This window comes from Lepus europaeus, chromosome 20 (assembly GCF_033115175.1).
Source record: "Lepus europaeus isolate LE1 chromosome 20, mLepTim1.pri, whole genome shotgun sequence".
Classification (NCBI taxonomy): Eukaryota; Metazoa; Chordata; class Mammalia; order Lagomorpha; family Leporidae; genus Lepus; species Lepus europaeus.
Window position 1 is genome coordinate 40,697,496 of NC_084846.1, and position 22,863 is coordinate 40,720,358.

Consider the following 22,863-nt stretch of genomic DNA (forward strand, 5'->3'; position numbering starts at 1 on the left):
ATATCTTATCCTCCCCGAGACAGTTTTTAAAATAGATTTGTGTAATGAAGTCACTGCAGAGACAAGCCACAAGATGGCACCAAAATACCAAGATTCATGGAAAGCAGCACACTGCAGTTAATTCCAGCGACTTGTATCACAGAAGTTTCTTCAAATGTCACCAATAGACTACTTTACTTTGTAAATTGGAAAATACAAACCATCTATGATTTTCACTGCAAATAAGGTATCAGTCACGTATGAAAATGCAATAGTTAGAAACAAAAGCTCACATTTTTCATTCAACCCAGGAAAAGTAGTAATTTCTGAGCAGTAACTCTTACCACAAAATAGGAAAAGCTGCTTCAGAATTAAGCTTATTTTAAAAGTTTATACTAACTATGGTCTTTTATTTTTAAGGGAAGAATCTATAGTTTAAAACATTTGCTGAATAAGTTTTAATGCAAAACATAACTGGCCAAAGACATAGACTTTGATGAAGACATAGTTCTGGTAATTCATGCATCATTGGAGTAAAACAAAAATATTTTTCTTGATATCAAATTTAAATCCTTTAAGGAAAGACACTAATACAATGCATAACTGAAAGCATACAATCCTGAAACACATTGACCCTTTAAGAGCAAACGCTGCTAATGGATTCCTTAACAGTGTTTTCAAAATTCCTATCACTAGAGGTAATTTCAGTTCACCTTAGTATATTTTGTGTCCTCTCCCAACCCGCAGAGATGGAAAAAAAATCACATTAACAGCAGAAAGAGAATACATTCACATCTGACTTGTGTTTCCTATGTATCTTTCTCAACAGGTCCTATCACCAGAAGGAATATAAAACAAAAAAGCCTAAAATAAAGTAAGTAGCATCTGCATGAGGAAGCTAAGTATAGTCACTTTAAAATGCTATCAAAATTTGAAATTCTCATTACCCATGGAAAAGCAACACAGTCCCACAATTTCCACAGTGGAGACTGGAAGCAGGGATTTTTATGGAACACATTTGGCTCAGTCTTTCCGCTGAGCTAGGTCCTATACACTCATGACCTTTAACACATCGTGCCCTCTCCTATCTCAGGTTCAAATGTAAAAATCACTATTTGTGGAGCTGGTGCTCTGGCGTAGCGGGCTAAGCCTCCGCTTGCAGTGCCGGCATCCCATGTGGGTGCTGGTTCATGTCCCAGCTGCTCCTCTTTTGATCCAGCTTCCTGCTTATGGTCTCGGAAAGCAGAAGATGGTCCAAGTGCTTGGGCCCCTGCACCGATGTGGGAGACCCGGAAGAACTCTGGCAGTTGCAGCCATCTGGGGAGTGAGCCAGCAGATGAAGACCTCTCTCTCTGTCTACAACATTACCTCTCAAATAAAAGAAGAACAAAATCTTAAAAAAAAAATCACCAGTTGATAGGCAGTGTTGTGGTGCCGTGGGTTAAGCTGCTGCTCGCGAGGAAGACAGCCCATATTGTTGTACAGGTTCGAGTTCTGGCTTCTCCACTTCCAAACCAGCTTCCTGCTAATGCATCTGGGAAGGAATCAGATGATGTCCCAAGTACTTGTGTTCCTGCCACCCATATGGGAGAATAGGATGGATTTCCTGGCTCCCGGCTTGGGTGTTGTGGCCAAATGGGAGTGAACAGGCAACTGGCAGATTTTCTTTCTCTCTCTGGCTTTTTAAAATAAATACATAAATAAAAATCTTTTTAAAAAAATCACCACCACCTTGTTTCCCTGCTCCCTTAGTGAGAGAGCTCAGCATGTGTTCTCTGTCTGTGATTCATTTTCCCTATGCCATCTCACAGAGAACACAGCCCAGGTGTTGGGCCAGTATTTTGTCAGAGGACAGATTTGAAATTTAGGAAAGGAGCAGAGAGAATTTGGATATACATTCCAGTTAGAGAGAAGAACACTATGAAAACTACACAGCTGGAACTAGTGTTGTGGTGTAGCGAGAAAAGCTGGCGTCTGTGATGCCAGCATACCATATGGTGGCTGGTTCATGCCCAGGCTGCCTCACTTCTGACCCAACTTCCTGCTAATGGCCTAGGAGAAGCAACAGAAGGCGGCGCAAGCATCTGACCCCCTGCCATCCACATGGGAGACCTGGATGAAGCTCCTGGCTTCAGTCTGGCCCAACCGTGGATACTGTATCCATTTGGGAAGTGAACCAGCAGATGGAAGAGTGCTCTCTGTCTCTCCTTCTCTCTATATATATAACTGTTTCAAAATAAACAAACAAACAGATTAAAAAAAAAAAAATAAGGGTCCGGTGCTGTGGTGTAGTAGGCTAAACCTTCGCCTGTGGTGCTAGCATCCCAAATGGGCACCAGTTCTTCTCCCAGCTGCTCTTCTTCCGAGCCAGCTCTCTGCAAATGGCCTGGGAAAGCAGTGGAGGATAGCCCATCTTCTCCATCCTCATGGGGAACCAGGAAGAAGCTCCTGGCTCCTGACTTTGGATTGGCCTAGCTCTGGCTGTTGTGGTCATTTGAAGAATGAACCAGCGGATGGAAGACCTTACTCTGTCTCTCTTCCTCTCTCTGTAACTCTACTTCACAAATAAATAAATAAAAATTTTAAAAATAAAATAAGTAAACACCCACAGCTAATAACAATTCTTTTAAACATGAGAAATGCACGAGACCCAAGTGCTGATCCTAAACTGCAGCCTGGGTCTGCTGGAGAGGCTGCTGAGCAGGGGCCGGGCACAGTGAGCACAGTACCACCTGCTGGAAAGAATGCTTGGCTGGACGGCCAGGAGAGAAGTGTGGTGGAACGCTGCATCCAGTCTCCCCTCCCTCACCGATCCCCACCTCAAAACGACCAATGCAGAATTAAGAGAAGAAAAGTGTGTGTGTTAGAAAAATTAAATACACTTGAAGTTAAAAATACTGCAGAAGATGCAAAAAATAAGATCTCAGGGAAGGCTGCTGATTTCACTCATTTCCAGAAAAAGCCTGCCTGGGAAGGAGTTGGTGGAGTGGGTACCAGAACGGGCAGCATGATGTGGGCTGGAAGTGAGAGGAGTGACGGGGCAAATTTCATCCCTGTACACAAAGGCTTGGGTCAACTCAGGTAGTTACTAGTGTACCAGTGTGGCCTGGCAAGCACGGCTGGGGAAAAATGCAATTTATGACAAGAACAGGAATTCCCTGGAAGAGAAATCTTCAGCTCCTGGCTCACATGCAAATAAGACATTTAAAAACCCAGAACTTAAAAAAATGTAATTCTTCTTACCATTCTAAGGTAACAATAAAATTCAGGAAGAAATTAGTACTGGAAGACAAGAAAAATAAAACAGGTCTTAAAGAAATACTCTCAGTCCTCAGGCAAAAGGAGAAATTGTATTACAAGCAGAATACTTGGAAAATGAGAATATAAACACGACAAACTTAAACTTTAGGGATGCAATCAAAGTTGTACACAGGGAAACATCTAGAGATCTGAAAGTGAGTAGGGAACAAAAACAGCTGTGCCCACACTCACTACACGAGGAAAACACTTGAGGGATATAAAACCGGATCTGAATCCATGGAAAGCTACATTGTGTTCATGGAAAAGGCCCCAAATCCTAACTGAAGAGCTAAAGTCACTAAATTACCTGTGATTTTAATGCAAGCCCCCAGAAAATCTCCAAGTATTATGTCTAGAACTCTTAAAACGGTAAACATTCATTTGGGGCAAGGGGGAGGGGAGGAAATGTTTTTTAAAAAACTAAGCAATTTGGGGGGAATAGGACGGGTTTGCCCGGTGAGATAGCAAATCATTTTATAAATTTAATGAGCAAAACAGCAGAGCAATGGTCCTAGAATTGGTAGATGAAAGAAAAAGAAAAGACGTGACAAAGATGGATCAGAGTGATATTGTCAGGCCTGGAGGTGGGGAGGGGAGCTGTGCGGGAAAGAGCTGCCCGCAAACTACTGAGCAGGAGGATCTGTGAGCATTGTGGACTCGCAGCTTTAAAAACGATCCTGTGGGTCCACACCTGCGTGTTTATGCTAAGAACAGATCTGTGCTAAGACAAGTAAAGATGTATGCAAAGCTATTTATGGCAGTGAGGAACAGACTAACAACCAAGGCGTGATCAAGCTAAGCATGGTAAGGCAAGGCAACTATAGAGCATGTGTCTATTTTTAATCAACTTTCTCCGTGTAGATGCATGAACATAAGTAGGTGCTCAGGGCATATGCAATTAAAAAACAGATTACTAACAGTACAAAATATAATATCCTTTAAACAAAATATGAATGTATATCCACATATAAATATTATGGGAAAATATGAACATTGTATCACAAAGATATCATAACTACCGAAACGGATTCCAGGAGATTTAATATTGATTATTTATATTGTATAGGTATTCTACACTGAATATTGTGAATTACAGTATAATGCTAACACATTAATGGAGATGAAAATCCATCCTCTTCTTTTCATAATCGGGATAATTTAGGGTTATACTTGAAACAATAAACAGTAACAAAAAATTCCCTGTTACTTGAGGAAGGAATGTTTGAAGAATATTGAAAATGCGTTGGAACTAATTTATGTAAACCATACCTACTTTTTAAATAAAATATTAACTTCTTTAGAAATTTTTAATAAAATCTTGTTGCAATTCTGACCACAATTCAAACTCGCAGCTGTAAGTCTGCTTGCAGTCGTGCAGGGAGCTGCAGCTGGCTGGACTCCAGCCTCCCTTTGTCTCCTGTTCTGGCTCCTAGGACATTTTCCAGCAGAGGGCAGGAAGACAAGGAAGAATTCTGCATTCAGTTCATCTCAAGGCTGACTCCAATAAACCTTGTGGATCCCACTCTGACACGGAATCGGAATAGCAAAAAAGCTTCTCTATGTTATTTTTATAGTACAGACAGGTCCATGCCATTCTATGCAACTGCTCAAACAAACAAAAAGGGAATATACTAACTTCTGTGAATGAAACCAATCTTAACTAATTAACATTATAATTGGAGACAGGATTCCTGTTATTTTTGGATGCTTCTCAAACAGCAGGATAGCTTGAGTATATGAAATGTTTGAAACCACAAGAGTTTCAGATTTCAGAGTTTTTGTGGATTTTGGAATAATAATTGCATATATTGTACCAGCTGAGCATCCTTAATCTGAAAATCCAAAATCTGAAATGCTCCACATGGTTCTTTTCAAAGTTCTGGATTTTGGATTTCAGATTTTTGGATTAGGGATGCTAATCTTATAATTCCTAATCACTTTACCTTTAGGCCTTATGTTTGAAAAATAAGAAATTATCTGCCAAGGAAGAGTCTTAAATATTTTAAGGAAAATCACCATTTAAGGGAATTCTTTTGTAAGTCAAACAACTTCCTCTGAATTCTTTGGTTCAATATGCCTTTTATGATCATGCTGGTTTCAGCACAGCACAATGAGTATGGTGCTTTATCTTGGTGTTAAATCATGAAGATTTGTGTGTCACTTGTGTTAACTTGTACTCCCTTTCCAACAGACTGTCCACGCACGGCAGAAAGGGACCATATCTTGCGCTCATATTTTCCCAGACACATCAGGCATAATAAATATTAGACAGTAAGCAGTCTTTCCTAGGCCTACTAATCCTAATTGCTAACTTCTCTGCCCACACACAGGAGGAGCTGTGGAATTGCCTAGCACTCCAGTAAGCTACTCAGTCCACCATTAGTTAGTAATGCCTCTGAACTCTTTTGAACAACTGGAGTCTGCCCTAATCTCAAATATTTAAGGAAAGAATCCTGTGATCAATTTATACAATTAATACATTTTCACTTTTACAAAGGACTCACTCACTTACACTGATCCTATGTCCAATTCCCATCGTGTTGGTTTATTTTCCTTTGCTCAAGGCCAGGGGATATAACTTGTCAAAACTTTCAACATTATTTTTAAGGTCAGTCTTCCTCTACTCACTTTCAGCAACTGCGGTTCCTTTACTTCAGGGACAAATTACTGACCATGAATTTGGCCCGAACAGTGATTTCTTCATGTGCCCTTCGGAAGGCTGTCTTCACTGACCTGGTATCCACTTCTTCCAGCTCTTGCACCTGCCCTCATGATACAGGCCTAGCCCCTTGGAGCATTTGTTTCCGTCTTTCCTCTCCATCCCTTTTTTATTCTTTGCTCATGAGCTTAACTTTCCAATCCACGTGAAACCCTAAGTTTCAGCTAGTAATCTTGAAGTCATTCTCATTTTTGTTCTCTGCAACTCTTGTGTGGAAATTTATTTATAATATTTACTCCATAGGATACAGAGTATCCTACAAGAGGGAGAAGAAATGATCCACTCTCCATTTGCTTTTAAAAAAAAAAAAAATCCCAATCTATGGGAATTTCAAGCAGAAACACATTTTCTGGCAGCAGTGCCAAGGAAAGTTCTGCTTTAGTGATTTAAGAAAAGATAAACTACTTTTCTTAAAAACATTCTACACTAATTTAACTACCACAATGCTATCTGCCTGTATTTCACTGACATTTAATAAAATCCATTCCTTTTTTCTAGTCATAAAACTGCCTAGAGACCTACTGAGCACGAATGTTCTACAAAGCATTTTAGGGAGTGAGCCATTGAGCGAGCTACCCTTAAAAGCAGCTGGTTAATTTATTTGGTTCATCTTCCGCATCCTGTAATATTGAATTGTCATTATCACAATACTGAGAGCAATTTAAGCTCAATGGGAGCTAAGTACAGAGAGAGGAAAAGCTGTTTCCAAGAGGTATATTTTTTTGTTGTTGTTGGAGAAAGTATTTTAGGGCTTTATTTCCCATAAATCCACATTCTGGCAGTCAGCACTCTCAGTACTTATATTTCAATAGGAGTGCTCACATCCTCAGCAATATACTTTATTCTCCTATGTTTTGTGCTGATAAATCTATCTAATGCTTCGCTACACTATAGAGTGGCGTAAGGATGCACAGCTCACAATCTCCCACACGTGTATGGCGAGATTCCTATCACGATGTAATAAAGCCACAGCCTAATGCCCGTCATTACCCATCACTCACTCCTCCCTGATGGAGGAAAGGGGCATGATTGGCCTTGTTTTAATCACCCTGTGATCTTTCACGTTTATGAATCGCTTGGCTCCTTCAGGCTTCTCCAGCGCCAGTAACACTGCCTGCTTCGGAGGCAAGCGGGAAAGTGAGGCGTTGGTAGGGAAAGTCAGACGCTGAGAGTCTGAGAAGAGTCTTCCAGACCATGGGGAAGTCTTGGGTACCAACTGGGTTCCTACTGGAAGGCTCAAGGGGCTTAAAGGGAACAAGGATTTCAAAAAGATCACTTCTCTTAGGTCAGAGAAGGTGCTGGGATGCTCGAGGTAGAGAAAGAACCCAGGAGAAATTACAGCACACCAAGCACGACAGGTTCAGTAAGAGCAGACACCGGGCACAATGCGGGGTGGGGGTGGGGGTTTGTCACAGGAGGATTTGAAAAGCTGAGATTAAGAAAGATCGTGAAGGAAACTTAAAAAGTCAAGAAGGCGAGTGAGAAAAAACATAGGGAGGGAAAACATTAGTAAGTGTGGAGAAGGCCTGGGGCCATGACTGGCTACTGACAGCAGGCAGGAGACTTGAATCTTAATGGAGGCAGAAAGACAGACAGAAAACCAGAGAGCACAAGTGCCTCCATTTTGCCTCCTGCTTTAGCTCAGGACCAACATTTAAAACACACAGCTTTTCTAAACACCAGCAACAGGTTCACAGTCTGCATCAAGAGAGAACTCAACACATGGAAAAACAAAGATGGAAATTCTCCAATAGAATATTGTTTTAAATGTGGTGGCTATTTTCTGGACGAGCAATGATCCTCCAATCTCCTTTCCCTACAGGTAGTCTAACATGTCTAAAGAAGTTAACACAGACCAAATAGTGCTACCACAGAAAGTCTCCACACTCAGGGATGCCCAGAGCCCATTCCGACAGGCAGCACTGGAGTAAACACCATGCCCCTGCAACACAGACTTGGGGCAAGTCTCTGAAGTTAACTGATCTTGTGAAAACTACGAAAACAGAACAATGCTTTGAAACTTAAAAAATACCATATCAGGATGAGGTCACAATCAATTTACCAACCAAGAAATCTAAGCTTCAGGTTCCATGGGAACAAGGGAAGCTAAACATTAGAGGCGCCATTAGGAGCAGTTTCCTTTTTATTAAAAAACTAGGGATGACACATAAAGATCTATGTATCCACCTACTCACTCATACTGCTTAGCAATCAAGCCAGTGCATGAAGGGTCCTATTTAAACTAGCAATTGCAGTGTCTGCACATGCAAATTTATAACTGTGAATATCCTTTCAGAAATGATTAGGGACACTTACTAAAAATTTTACCACTAAAATAAAATCTTGTACATGAATCCTGTGAACTTAATAGAGCTGGTTAATGCCAAATACACTGTGTTTCTTTTCTAGTTTGCTGCTATGTGAGGATCCATTTCTGAGGCTGGGCTCAAAGTTGGACCCCTGCATCAGCAGGGCAGAATCAACACAAAAGTCATTCAGTGGGTGATTAAACTTAAATTAACGTTGTGTACAATGAACAAATATTCCTAATTTTAACTAAACATCTCAACGATAGATGAATGCAGAGACAGATTCCCTCATGTAAGTACATGAAAGAGAAAGACACAAGTGGCAAGTCTTGAGTAAGACAAAAAGTTACCTGAATGTACAGGTCTATGATTTGAATAAGCCCTGAAACCAATTCAAAGTGAAAAGGAAAAAAAAAAAAGAGAGAGAGAGAGAGATCAGGACACCACCCACAAAAGAAACCAAATGACATGAACCTGCCTTCATGCTTTATAATCTACCTTCTTACCACCTTCATGAAAACCTAGGGTTAATGGGGCACATGGGCCAGTCACTGATAGTGTCCACCGAAGTGGCAGAACTGATGGCTGTTGGGTAGACTCACATCCACCTGGCAACAGATATTCATCCTCTCTGTACGTACTTCAGTGTCTACTCCAAAGTCTCACTTAGCCTCCTACATAATGTCTCTCTGGGCACACGAATAATTATTCCAGATTTAGCCAAAATTGGAGAAAAGGCTGCAGGCTATTCAGTAAGCTGCAATAATTTGTGCTGAAACTGACAATAAATATCAAGTAGACAGTCTTCACTGTCCTACCTTCTACAGTAAATATTAAAAACTGCCTTGAGCAAAAATATAATCAAACAAATCACAAAGGAAGATCTAAAAGTGCCTAACATAGATGCTCAAAATCTCTTAATAATTCAAACATATTACAAAACAGAACAATTGAATACTTTATATATCAGATTGGCAAAGATGTGGTGAAAAAAGGTACTCACACATGTCTGGTATAAATTGATGTAAGTTTTCTGGAATGTACTTGCACTTGATAAGTATTATCAAATGCCTAAAAAATAATCATGGGCCAGCGTCGCAGCTCACTAGGCTAATCCTCCGCCTTGCGGCGCAGGCACACCGGGCTCTAGTCCCGGTCGGGGCACTGGATTCTGTCCCGGTTGCCCCTCTTCCGGGCCAGCTCTCTGCTGTGGCCAGGGAGTGCAGTGGAGGATGGCCCAAGTGCTTGGGCCCTGCACCCCATGGGAGACCAGGAGAAGCACCTGGCTCCTGCCATCGGATCAGTGCGGTGCGCCGGCCGCAGCGCGCCAACCGCGGCGGCCATTGGAGGCTGAACCAACGGCAAAGGAAGACCTTTCTCTCTGTCTCTCTTTCTCACTGTCCACTCTGCCTGTCAAAAATTAAAAAATAATAAAATAAAAAAAAATCATGAATTTGACTCAATCTTCCAATACTAGGAAAACAGTCAGAAGAACAGATCAACGTTCATACCCAAATGTTTTGAGAGTCATTGCAGCATGCTTTATGACAAACAATAGGTACAACCTAAAGGCTCAATGGAGAATAGTCAGGAAAATTATATAGACCTGCAAGATGGAATATTACTCCACTATTAAACAGCTAGAAGAATAGACTTCAATAATGTAGGGAGTTTCATATGATGGGGCATTAAGTTAAAACAAGATCTGAAATAGCTGAGGAGAGGGTGTTCAGCCTAGTGGTTACAATGCCCACATTTCACATCAGAGTGCCAACGTTTGATTCCCAACTCCGGCTCCTGATTCCAGCTTCCTGCCAATGCAGACTCTGGGAGGGAGTGGTGAAGTCTCAAGTAATTGGGTTCCTGCCGCCCATGTGGGAGACCTGGACTCTATTCCTGGCTCTCAGGTTCAGCCTCAGTCCAGCCTCAACTGCTGCAGGCAGTGAACCAGTGAAGTGGAGCATTCCATCTACCTTCCTGCCCCCAAATAAATAAATAATCTAAAACAATAAATAAAACTTTAAAATAGTCAAGACTACTTTATACATTCTCATTAATTTTTATTATACTAAAAGTAATGTATGCTTACAACAAAAAAGAAAAAGAAATACTAATGAAGGACAAAGAGAATATTTACAATCCTGTCATAAACTAACACTGGGGCCGGCACTGTGGTGTAGTGGGTGGGGCCACCACCTGCAGTACTGGCATCTCATGTGGGTGCCAGTCCTGGCTGCTCCACTTCCCATCCAGTTCTCTGCTATGGCCTGGGAAAGCAGTAGAAGATGGCCCAGGTCCTTGGGTCCCTGCATCCCCGTGGGAGAACCAGAAGAAGCTCCTGGCTCCTGGCTTCAGCTCAGCACAGCTCTGGCTGTTGCGGCCAATTGGGGAGTGAACCAACAGATGGAAGACCTCTCTTTCTGTAACTTTGACTTTCAAATAAATAAATAAATAAACAAATCTTTAAAAAAATAAACTAATACAAATACTATTAATTAATGATTTGTTGTACAGCCCTCTATGAATATCTCTATATAATTATATTTCTATAAAAATTACACACAGATAGCATACATTTTGGTAAAATACCTTAAGCAGAGCCATCTACCAAAAGATAGACATTTTTACTTCTTCTTCCAACTGAGAAAAGAAAAGCTGACATCCTGAAGCTGGCCTGGCACTCACAGCCAGGCCTTGGTGCTCTCTGGGTGAATATCAACAACTGCACAGGATACCGAGAGCAGACAAGGCCACTTCATGACCATGAAGGAGCAGGACAAAAACAAGATCACTCCATAATCACGTCTGAATGCAGTAAGTTTATACGACACAGAAATGAGCAAACATTCTGTCCTGGATAAAATGAGAGGCTGCTGCTTCTTAAGCAGTCATGACTTCAGCCCCGGTTTAGTCTTTCCTCCTTTTAGATAAGATTTCTTAAAATATCCACCTGTGGAATTGCCCTGACAGCATCCAATGTGGAGCCATGCCCTGCTTGGTTGAACTTCCCTCCAGTCACCTCACACCAGCCCCAGTCCTACGGTATCTCCTCCCAACACCTCTTCCCAACCTCCTGGTTGACCTTGGCAGCAGGGCAGGACAACTAGTTCACTAGTGTTACACATTTAACTCATTCCATTCTTCACTGTTGGGAACATCTAAGAATACTGGCTGAAAAGAAAAAGGCAAATGAGGGCAAGGGAAATCCGAAATGCTTAGAAAAAAACACAGGGTTGTGGCCGGCACCACGGCTCACTAGGCTAATCCTCCGCCTGCGGCGCTGGCACCCCGGGTTCTAGACCCAGTTGGGGTGCTGGATTCTGTCCTGGTTGCTCCCTTCCAGTCCAGCTCTCTGCTGTGGCCCAGGAGTGCAGTGGAGGATGGCCCAGGTCCTTGGGCCCTGCACCCGAATGGGAGACCAGGAAGAAGCACCTGGCTCCTGGCTTTGGATCGGCGCAGCGCGCCAGCTGCAACACACCAGCCATAGTGGCCATTTGAGGGTGAACCAACGGAAAAAGGAAGACCTTTCTCTCTGTCTCTCTCTAATTCTGGCTGTCAAAAAAAAAAAAAAAAAAAAAAGAAAAAAAAGAAAAAGAAAAAGAAAAAGAAACAAATGCAGGGTTGTAAAATTACCCCAGGGTGACATGTACCTAAGCACATTTATGTATACAAATACACATGTGTGCATTTTCCCTTCTCATAAGGCCTGGAATATTCATTTTCTTACCAAGTCACCACTCAGATTAACAGCTTTTTAAACTGCATTTCACCAACACTGTGCCACTCATGTGTTTCTGAAAACCTGCTGTCGTCCTGAAACCAGGACACTACATTTGCACAGCACCTACCATGAACCCTGACGCAAAGCCCTGTTCAAGAAGCAGATTCAAGGCAAATACACCTGTGGGAGGACTGGTTTTAGTTTGTACTGATGCTGCTAGTTAACAATGACTGCAATCAAAACCTCTGGCTTTAGACAGCCAAAGAACAAAAAATTTTCGAAGCAATGAAGATTTCTTTTTGGGAATAAAAAGGATTTCTATCTTAAGAATTAGGTTTCTATTTTTAGCCTCTACCACTCCAGCATAAACAGAAAAACCCATCCAAATAAACTTCAACAATAACGCTATTTTACAACTTGGTTGCCTAAAAAAGAAATGTCTACAAAGGTAACACTGATGTTTTACTTCCTATAAGTTGATTTTTTTTTTTTGTTAATTCTGGTATTTGACAGCATGAAATGAAGTTCCAGGAGTAGAACCACAATTTATTACATAGTACCCAGAAGAAATAAAGGTATTTATTCATTGTAGTTTACATGTAATTATTAGAACAAAAATTAGCACTTGCTGATGGTTGAACACTGGATTGACTAAGAAGTCTTAAGCATCTACAAGCATGTATGATTTAAGAAAATTTTGGGGGGCCGGCGCTGTGGCACAGTGGGTTAAAGCCCCAGCCTGCAGCACCAGCATACCATGTGGGCACCGGTTTGAGTCCCGGCTGCTCCTCTTCCAGTCCAGCTCTCTGCCGTGGCCTGGGAAAGCAGTAGAAGATAGCCCAAGTCCTTGAGCCCCTGCATCCACATGGGAGACCCGGAGGAAGCTCCTGGCTCCTGGCTTCAGATCAGCTCAGCTCTGGCCATTGTGGTCATTTGGGGAGAGAACCAGCAGAATGGAAGACCTCTGTCTGTCTCTCTGTTTCTACCTCTCTCTGTAACTGTCTTTCAAATCAAATCAAATAAATCTTTAAAAAAAAAAAAAAGGAAATTTTTGAACCAAAACAAACTTATTTCAATTCCATTTTTCACTAGCCTTCTGAAGTACCCTCCTATTTTTAATTCTGAATATGTTCAGAGGAGGCATGAAAGCTACAATGGAAAGTAGCGCATGAGAAAAGTTCCCACCTAGAAGGCTGCTCATGATCATTCAGCTCCCAGCCACTGCACAGCAGACAGAGAGGGGTAACCCACAGCAAGCCCCTTCCAGCCCTAGAACTCCGGCTGCCGTCTGACCCGAAGATACACAAATCCATCAGGAAGATCACTCAGCATTTCACATCCAGTGATCAGAGAGAGAGAAAGGCCCCCTGGACGGCAGTCAGGAGTGGAGGGAACAGAGATCCTGCAAAGGCGTTCGGTGTGAAGATGAGTGACGTCTGGCAATCTCTGTACAGCATGGTGACGGCAGTCACTGATATATATCTGAGACGTGAAATTCGCTAAGAAAATGCGTCTTTAGTGTTATCACACAACACACACACACTATAACTGCACTAGGCAATGGATACCATAATTAGTTTGATTGTGGCAACCATTTCACAATGTACACATGTATCAAATCGACACCTTGAACAGCTTAAGCATACACAATCTTTATTTGTCAGTTATGGCTCGGTAAAGCAGGAAACAATAATCTTGGAAAAATGTGAAGATTTTCATTTTTATACAAAACTGCTCTATCGAATCCTCTTTCCAAAAGGACTCAAGATGCAGTCTGCTTTTTTGCAGATCCACAGCAGAAGCTGACTGCAGCTGGTTGATGCTACCTGCTCTGTCCTTCCAGAAAAATCTGCCACATGCCTTCAGCCCGGCGCAGCGAAGCGCTTTTCTTCATTTCATTCACGAAGTCCTCTATGTGTGCTGACTGACACTTTCCAGCTTACAAAGTAACCTGTCCCTGCGGTGAGGTCTCCTCCTTCCATCCCAGAACAATGCCAAACAGCTGACGATCTCATTTCTAAAAATGAACTCCACTGCAAATAGCACTGCGACAATTTAATAATTTGTCAAAGGAGGAGCACCAGTCATTATGAAGTATATTTCCAAGTTCAAAGGTCAAGGTCATATGAAGCTAAGGTTTATCTTGCTGACAGAGCGGGCTGGACAATAAAAAAGAAAAAACCACTCAGACCAGATCCACTTGGCAGATTCACTTCTAAGTAAGAAACTTCATTTGCTATGCTCATACATTAGAAGTCTTGCTACACTAAAAGGTTACACTTAAAAAGCATTTTACTGGTTCATGTGTTTGGAAGCTCTCTCCAATGGTACTTTTAAGAGATTTGCTTTTCTGTTCCATCTTTCTTTTTTCAACACAGAAACAAAACAGAATTTAGAATAAGCTTTTTATGCTCATGTGTCAAGCAGAGCAGTCCATAAATCCAGCTATGGCATTCAACTACTAAAGAAGCTGCCTTGGAAATCTAAAATAAAAGTTTATGCCAGACAGAACTATAGGCTCCTCTTCCTGGTCCCCGGTGGGCAAGGAGCTATCTCTAAAGACTGAAGAAGCCAGAACTTTAAAAAGGAAAGACTAACAAATGTGTCAAACTACAGTTGCAGGATTTCGCCTGCTGCACTGCTACGCTTTGTAGCACTGCTTTGAGATGTAGGTTGCAATTAAAGATTTCTTAAAGGAACCGAAAATGCCAACTACATTAAAAAAATTCAAATACCGACTTAGACATCTCTCAACTTTTCAGATGAGCATCATCAACATCTTAGCGCAGGACAGCAGTTGCCCTGTTCTTTGTGCCACTTTAACTTCTTGCTCATGGGAGTTGGCCCATCGTTCTGAGGATTTCACAGCTGTCAGTCTGCAGATCATTGTTCATAAGGGTTAAGAATCGTTATTCCACATTACACTGTCATTTGGCAGTCTTAGCCCTAATTTTCTTGCTGAAGTTAATTTTAAAGGCAGAAGGTCACAACCTCTCAGGTGACATCTGTCTTTACTCTCTTTCCCTTCATATGATCTGCAATCTGCTTTAAACAGACAGGTTTTGATACCCACAACAGATGACGGTTGCAAGGTTATCACCATTTGCTAAATGTTGGGCTCTTCAAAGTTGTTCTATTTATTTCTGTTACTAGTTTCAAATTGCAGTTGAAATGATTAGAGTTGTGATTGGGCCAATACAGTCTTTGTTTTCCTCACTTTTCAAAGGTATAAATTTCCAGGACTCAGTTACAAAAAGAGCAGCCCCTCCTAGAAATTAGCTTACAGGTTCAAAATGAAAGTAATCAGTTCACAATCATCCTCCTTTCTTAATGCCGCCTTATAAAAGCTTTTGTCTTAGTTTTTGAAATAAAAGATTAGAAAATTAAATTAGAAAAACACTTCTGAAATATCCTCAACAAAATAAATCTGCTTCAAAACAAAATACACTGATGGGAAAGTCGTGTAGCTTAAGTGCACATCTTACACATACAGAAGGAAGAGACTCTCGGGAGATTTCTGCCAGCCAAGACAAGCTGGTGCACATTTTTATAATCTCTACTTAACCAGATCATTATAGTCTATCAAATAAATGCTACTTTTTACTATTTACTAAATACTCATGCATATTTATACAATAAACCTTAATGGATCCAAAGAAATCAGCTAATAGATTGTATGACAGAAGTCTTTAAACAGAGGACACACTGAATGTTTCTAAAGCTTCTAATTTAAGTAGGAGAAATCAGAATGGCTTTTTAAAGGGAAAGAACCCCAAATGAAATATATAGTAGCTATTTTATTATCTCTTATGTAATAATAGAAAAATAAATGACTCAAAAGACCAAAAGAGGTACTGGCACAAATAGATACATAGATCTAATAGAATAAAGTGCAACATTATAGTTAACTGATTTTCAACAAATAAGCCAAGACAATGGGGAAGGAATAATTATTTCGAACACATGGTGCTGGGACAACTGAATATCAACATGTAAAACAATGAATTTGGACACCCCCAGTCCTGCCACCTAACAGTATATACAAAACTGAACCCAAAGTAGTTCCTAGATCTAATTTAAGAATTAAAACTACAAAAGTCTTAATAGAAAACATAAGTATTGCCGGCGCCGTGGCTCACCAGGCTAATCCTCCACCTGCGGCGCCGGCACCCCGGGTTCTAGTCCCAGTTGGGCCGCCAGATTCTGTCCCAGTTGCTCCTCTTCCAGTCCAGCTCTCTGCTGTGGCCCAGGAAGGCAGTGGAGGATGGCCCAAGTGCTTGGGCCCTGCACCTGGAAGGAAGCACCTGGCTCCTGGCTTCGGATCGGTGCAGCGTGCCTGCTGTAACAGCCACTTGGGGGGTGAACCAACGAAAGGAAGACCTTTCTCTCTCTCTCTCTCTCTCTCTCTCTCTCTCTCTAACTCTGCCTGTCAAAAACAAAAATAAAATAAAACATAGGTATTAATAATCAGGACCCTGGATTACATAATGATTTCTTAGAAACAATTCCATTGCCACTGCACAAGTATCGAAAAAAAAAAAGAAAGATAAATAGGACCCTATCAAAGCTAAAAAAAAAAAAAAAAAAAAAAAATTCTGTGCTTCAAAGAATACATTTTATAAAAATAAAAAGAGAAAAGACAATTGATAGGCTGGGGAGAATATCTGTAAATCCTGCATCTGATAAGGAATGTGTACCCAAAATAAAGTGTACAACTGTAGAATAAAAATGGGCAAAGAATCTGAATAGATACTTTACCAAAGAAGAGTTATTCCTTTTTGGTCATGAAGTGCTGAGATACATTACACATGGATGTACCTAGAAAACTAATGAAAAACGCCAGATACAAAGGCTACCTATTGTTCAATTTACATGAAATGCCGACAATTTATAAAGAAACAAAGTAGATTAGCAGTTGTCCAGGGATAGGGGGAGAGAAGAAAGTAAGATGGGTGTGACTGCTGATGGGCACAAGATTTCTCTCTGGAGTGATGAAAATGCTCTAAAATATGATTATACTGATGGTTGCGCAGTACTATATACTAAAAACCATTGAGCAGTACATTTCAATAAACTGAACTCTATACAGTGCAAACTATATAACAATAAAGCTATTAAAAATTCCATTGAAATAATCACATGACTCTTCAAAATATCACACATATAATTTTATCAAGCCCAGCATAAAGCTTTGTATATAATATACTAAGTCCTTTAGTCTGTATGGTTTTTATTTAAAGATTTATTTTATTTATTTGACAGAGTTACACAGAGAGGTAGAGACAGAGAGAGGGGTCTTCCATCTGCTGGTTCTCTCCCCAACTGGCCGCAATGGCTGCAGCTGCGCCGATCTGAAGCCAGGAGCCAGGAGGTTCTTCTGGGTCTCCCACATGGGTGCAAGGGCCCAAGGACTTGGGCCATCTTCTACTGCTATCCCAGCCCATAGCAGAGAGCTGGATCGGAAGAGGAGCAGCTGGGACTAGAACTGGCACCCATATGGGATGCCGGTTCTTCAGGCCAGGGTGTTAACTCGCTGTGCCACAGCGCCGGCCCCTAGTCTGTATATTTTTTTAAAATAATTTTAATCTAGAAACTCTAACTTAATAATAGCATCACTTTTCTATTCAATTTTTTCACCAGATGATCTGAAATGTTTATATTTTACTCTTATTTCATATGTATGTAAGTATCTTTTTGTGTTGGAAAGAAATGTGTTCAAAAGTATTTCTAAATGGGAAAAATGAGAAACTGGAATTCTTTTTCTTAGAAGACAAACTGCCAAGTAGTCAGTAATAACTAAAGAGAAGTACCAAACCCTGATTTCTCAATTGTCCAGCATTTGGTGAACCTGACTTATTTTATTGCTTATCACAATGTCCATCTTTCTACAAGTTCTACCCACATTGCCTCACCAACACAAGAGTGACAGATTTCTCTGATGTTCCTACAATGTTCATGTGTCTACTCAACAAACTCTGATCTGAACTGCTCCATTCACATTGTCCTTCCTACACACGTTTGCAAATGGTGTCCAGGGCTAAGAAGAAGGGCAAAGATATTATGGCAGTTAGCCAAGGCACCCTGCAGATAGACAAGACATTGATATAGTAACATTGATGTAGCAAACTTGATGAGACTACAAGTATCTCTCCCAGTAAAAACAAGTAATAAATTTCACTTATCATTAAGAACAGAAAGCAACACAGGAAAATCTCACCTTCCGAATTTGAGACATCAAATTCATAATATCTGGGACATCAACATTCTTACTATCTTTGGTATCTTCCTTTATTCTAATACTTTCAAGGAACAGGGGACAACTGTGAAGTCCCCAATTCCTGAAATTGGAAGCTATAACTCACAACTACATCACACACTTGTGATTTATCAGTTGAGTACATGGCGGATTATTATTAAGAAGGGAGAAGACGACTTAAAAGCAGACTGCCAGCCCTAGTCAAGCCTTCAATGACCACAGCCATAGTCCATTTCTTTACTGTAGCCCTTATGAAAGATCCTGAAGCCAGAACCTAACAGCTGAGATACACTCTAATTTTCAAATCAGGACATAATAACTATTTGCTTTATTATTTTTTTTAAAAAAGCAGTGACTTACCATCCTTCATCCTTGCTGAATTAAAAAAAAAAAAAAACACACACACAGCTGAGAGTTAAATCACAGCTTTGTCAATTTATACTACAGTACATGCTGTTTCCTAACCAAAAAAGTCTTTACTAAAGAAATACAAGAGGGATTTTAGTTACTCCTTCCTGGGGCTGACAGAGATAAGCAAGGTAGTCACTTCTACGGGAGCGGAGCAGCTGCAGCTCTAAGCTAGAGGCTGTGAGGCAGTCAGTAATTCCCACTGAATAGCCCCACGGATGTTGGACACGAGGTGGACAGAGCGAGAGTCTGTGGTCAACAAAGGGCTGAGAGGTGGGAGGGCGGGCCTAGCTCTTAAACAGAAATCTGAGCTGGTGGTGCAGCACTGGCTTCATGCTGGGGAGCGCAATGAGGATCCCCGGACCAACCAAGACAGCCACAACAAGGAGCGAGGGATGACCAGGACACTTTCCCACACCATCATTCCGTGAACTTCCAGACCAAGGGAGAAGAACCCATACCTATTATAAGACATTAGAGACCCTTTGGTATCTGGGGCTCAAAGTAGTCATCCCATGGCTTTGCGCTCCTGCAGAAATAGCCTCCTTGTCACTGGCTCCAAACAGTATGAATCAGACTGTTTCACCATGGTGATGATGTTTTGATGTAAAAATGGTTTTAAAATACCTCCAGTTAGTAAAAATAGAAAAAGACTGACTTTTATATATATATAAAAAATCCATTAATTTGAGAATTTATCATACCTATAAACAGAAATATATTAATATAAAGAGTTTCACTCTTTTATTTTTAAAATAGCACCGAGACAGTAACATGTGCCAGGAAGATGTCAATAATAAGTAAAGATAATTGTACTATGAGTTTATCAAGGCCTATAAGAGATCTTCCACAATGGGGAAAATGTCACTAATTATTTTTGGTATTACTATTATTATTGAGAGGGAGAACAGGTGAGGGAGAGAGCGAGGGAGAGGGAGGTAGGAGAGAGAGATGGAGAGGGAAAGGGGAGAGAGGGAGATACTGCTACCAGACACTGGGTCACTTCCCAAATGTCTGCAATGGCCAGGACTGTTCCAAGCCAAAAGCAGGAGCCAGTGTTTCAATCTGGGTCCCCCACACAGGTGGCAGGCAGCCAACTACTCAGCCATCACTCACTGCCTCCCAGGGTCTGCACTAGTGGGAAGCTGGAATCAGGAGTCAGAATTGAGAATCGAACCCAAGTACTCTGACATGAGTGCTGGCATCCCAACCACCAGGCTAAGTGCCCACTCTACTCTTTTGGTATTCTAAATGTAGCCTCTTTCCTGTAGAATGAAGAATGTTTCAAATTTCTAGATGGTAGTTCAATTACCCTATATCTACTTCACAGGAATACTGTAAGAAACATTGAGGCCAAAACTTTCCCAAGACATGATGGTCTAATGATTTCATTACATTTTTCTTTCTCAAAATTTCTTCTATAGTCAGATGTTAATAATATTAAGGATAAATTATAGGTCAGACAGAATACCTACAAAAGGTACATGTCACGATAGACACACACAGAATTTACCTTTTTCCCTCCGGTTACAAACTGCTTGCAACTGGATCGCACAAAATGTGGGTGCACAGCAATGATCTATAAGAGAAAGTTAGGAGTGATGGTTAAAGCACGGAATGAAAACCCTTTATGCATTCCAAACAGTGTGACCTAGGCACTATCCTTATGTCTTGGTAGGAAGTATTATATTCAGATAATATTCTACAGCGACTGATGACATCTGAGTCTTGCTTTTATGAGAAAAGATTTCAAATCTTCTAAGAAGCCAGGCCAAAACTCAAAAACTAGAATGAACTTGTTCTAGTGACTGGGGGCCTCTCTGAGTGAATGTCCCCTCTATAGAGGTAGCAAGAAACCGCAACTGTATGTAACTGAATACAAAGCATAGAAGAAAACTCAAGAAAGGACCTGATGACCTCTTTATCCAAGGTGCTGCCCAATGGATGGCGCCAAGCAGAACAGCACAGCAACACCAAACCCCACTGGTGAGAGACACAACAGAACCACTGGACCCAAGAGCTGCAGAGCAAACCATTCAGGAGTTTCCCTTCTACTACATCCCAACCTCCTACCCCTGTGGTTGCTATGTGCTTTCCACTGTCAATCCCTTCCCTACCCATTTTTTGCACAGCTTTCCCCCAAGGCTGCCCCAACACCAGGTTACTATTTCTGTCACTTGCCAGTGGTTTCATGATTACATGACATTATTAACTTGGAGGAGGGCTGCACAGTGAAGGCAACAGTGAAGTTCTAGTGGCTTTACTCAGAGCAACTTGCATCTGGGCTCATGTGTTACGGCTGTAGTTCTGCATACACCCTGCTTCCTCATTGCTTCATCCTCCCACCACCCATGAAATCAACAACTTAACAAATTTTATTTCTAAACCCACTCAAGGAATATTCTTAGGAATAAAAAAAATGCACAGGATTATACTTTTATAAGCCTTCAATTAAATATGCTTTTTAGAACAGCAACATAGCACAGTGGGTTATACTGCCATCTGTGATGCCAGCATCCCAAATGAGCACCTGTTGGAGTCCTGGCTGCTCCACTTCCAATCAAGCTGCCTGCTAATGTGCCTGGGAAAGCAGAGAAAGGCGGCTCAACGGCTTGGATCCCTGCACCCATGTGGGAGACCTGGAAGGAGTTCCATGATCTTTTTTTTTTTTTTTTTTTTGGACAGGCAGAGTTAGACAATGAGAGAGAGAGACAGAGAGAAAGGTCTTCCTTCCGTTGGTTCACCCCCCAAGTGGCTGTTACAGCAGGCACGCTGCACCGATCTGAAGCCAGGAGCCAGGTGCTTCCTTCCAGGTGCAAGGCCCAAGCACTTGGGCCATCCTCCACTGCCTTCCTGGGCCACAGCAGAGAGCTGGACTGGAAGAGGAGCAACTGGGACAGAATCTGGCGGCCCAACTGGGACTAGAATCCGGGGTGCCGGCGCCACAAGCGGAGGATTAACCAAGTGAGCCACGGCGCTGGCTGGAGTTCCATGCTCTTGATTTCCACCTGGCCTGGCCATGGCCATTATGGCTATTTGGGGAGTAAACCAATGGATAGAAGATATCCCTTTCTTTCTCCTCTCTCCTTCCCTTCCCACACCGTAACTCTGCCATTCAAATAAATAAATCTTTAAAATTATATTTTACATTCTTATTAATGAACTAATACATTTCCCTGCTCCACTGGAATGGACTAATAGATTCTTCTTCCTATGCTGTCTTACCACCCTTCATTTCTCTAACCATTCCTTCCCCTCAGGTTAGCCTTTCTTCCCCTCAACACTTGCCTAATCCATCCTAAATACCAATATTGAAACACTTATATATGCTGTTGTTCTACATTCTTAAACATCTCCCAGTCTTTTTAGCTCTCTCATAATGGGTAACTCCAGATAGGTGACAGTTATTCAGCCATCTCTTCTGTTCCTTAATTACCCTACAAGTAGCCAGTGGAACAAAATGTAATGAAAATATGGGGTAGGTATTTTCCATAGCTTTTAAGACACTGTCTGGGACATGGGCATTCCAATGTCACATGCCTGGGTTCACCTTCTGGCTCTACTCCCAATTCCAGCTTCCTATTAATGTTCACCCTAGAAGGCAGCATATGATGGCTAAGTAGATGGGTCCCCACCACCCATGCTGGAGACTGGGATTGAGTTCCAGCTCCCAGCTTCAGCCTAGCTCAGCCCAGGTCACTACAGGGATCTGGGGAGTGAATCAGCAGATGAGAATTTCTTTCTCTATTTCTGGTATAAAGAAAAATTTTTAAAAAGTGTTTTTTAAAATAAACGCTTGTTTTCTGTAAACTTTATGAAGACCTTACCCCCTCCCCCCTTCCTTTCCTGTCCTTCAGGCTTAAGGAAATAAAGCCATCGATGCTGCTGATCTTCACTGCCTGATTCTGCAGCCGCTGGGCTCAGCCTGACCGCCTTCACGCCTAGCTTGCAGGCAGAGGGTCTTGTTCTCTTTTCCCAGATTCTACACTCTGCCTAAGCTCTGGTCTCATTGCTTAGCACTGCTCCATTAAGTACCCCCTGTCTTCTCTACTTTACCTTTCCCCCTCTGTTGATTTTTACCATGGACCAGAACTGAGCTGTACAAATTTTCCCTGGATCCTGCCCCTCAACCTCTCAGATGACCTTTTTCTTTACCACCAAATGTCTTGAA

General features: G+C 41.6%; 1 protein-coding gene across 1 annotated transcript in view; it reads right to left on the reverse strand.

Annotated features, from left to right (window-relative positions):
* The window catches only part of VPS41 (VPS41 subunit of HOPS complex), a 191,128-nt gene that overhangs the window by 66,288 nt on the left and 101,977 nt on the right, over positions 1–22,863 (reverse strand). Inside the window, 1 exon segment of the mRNA XM_062178061.1 lies at positions 20,206–20,271. Within this exon segment, the coding sequence (XP_062034045.1) occupies positions 20,206–20,271 (66 nt within the window).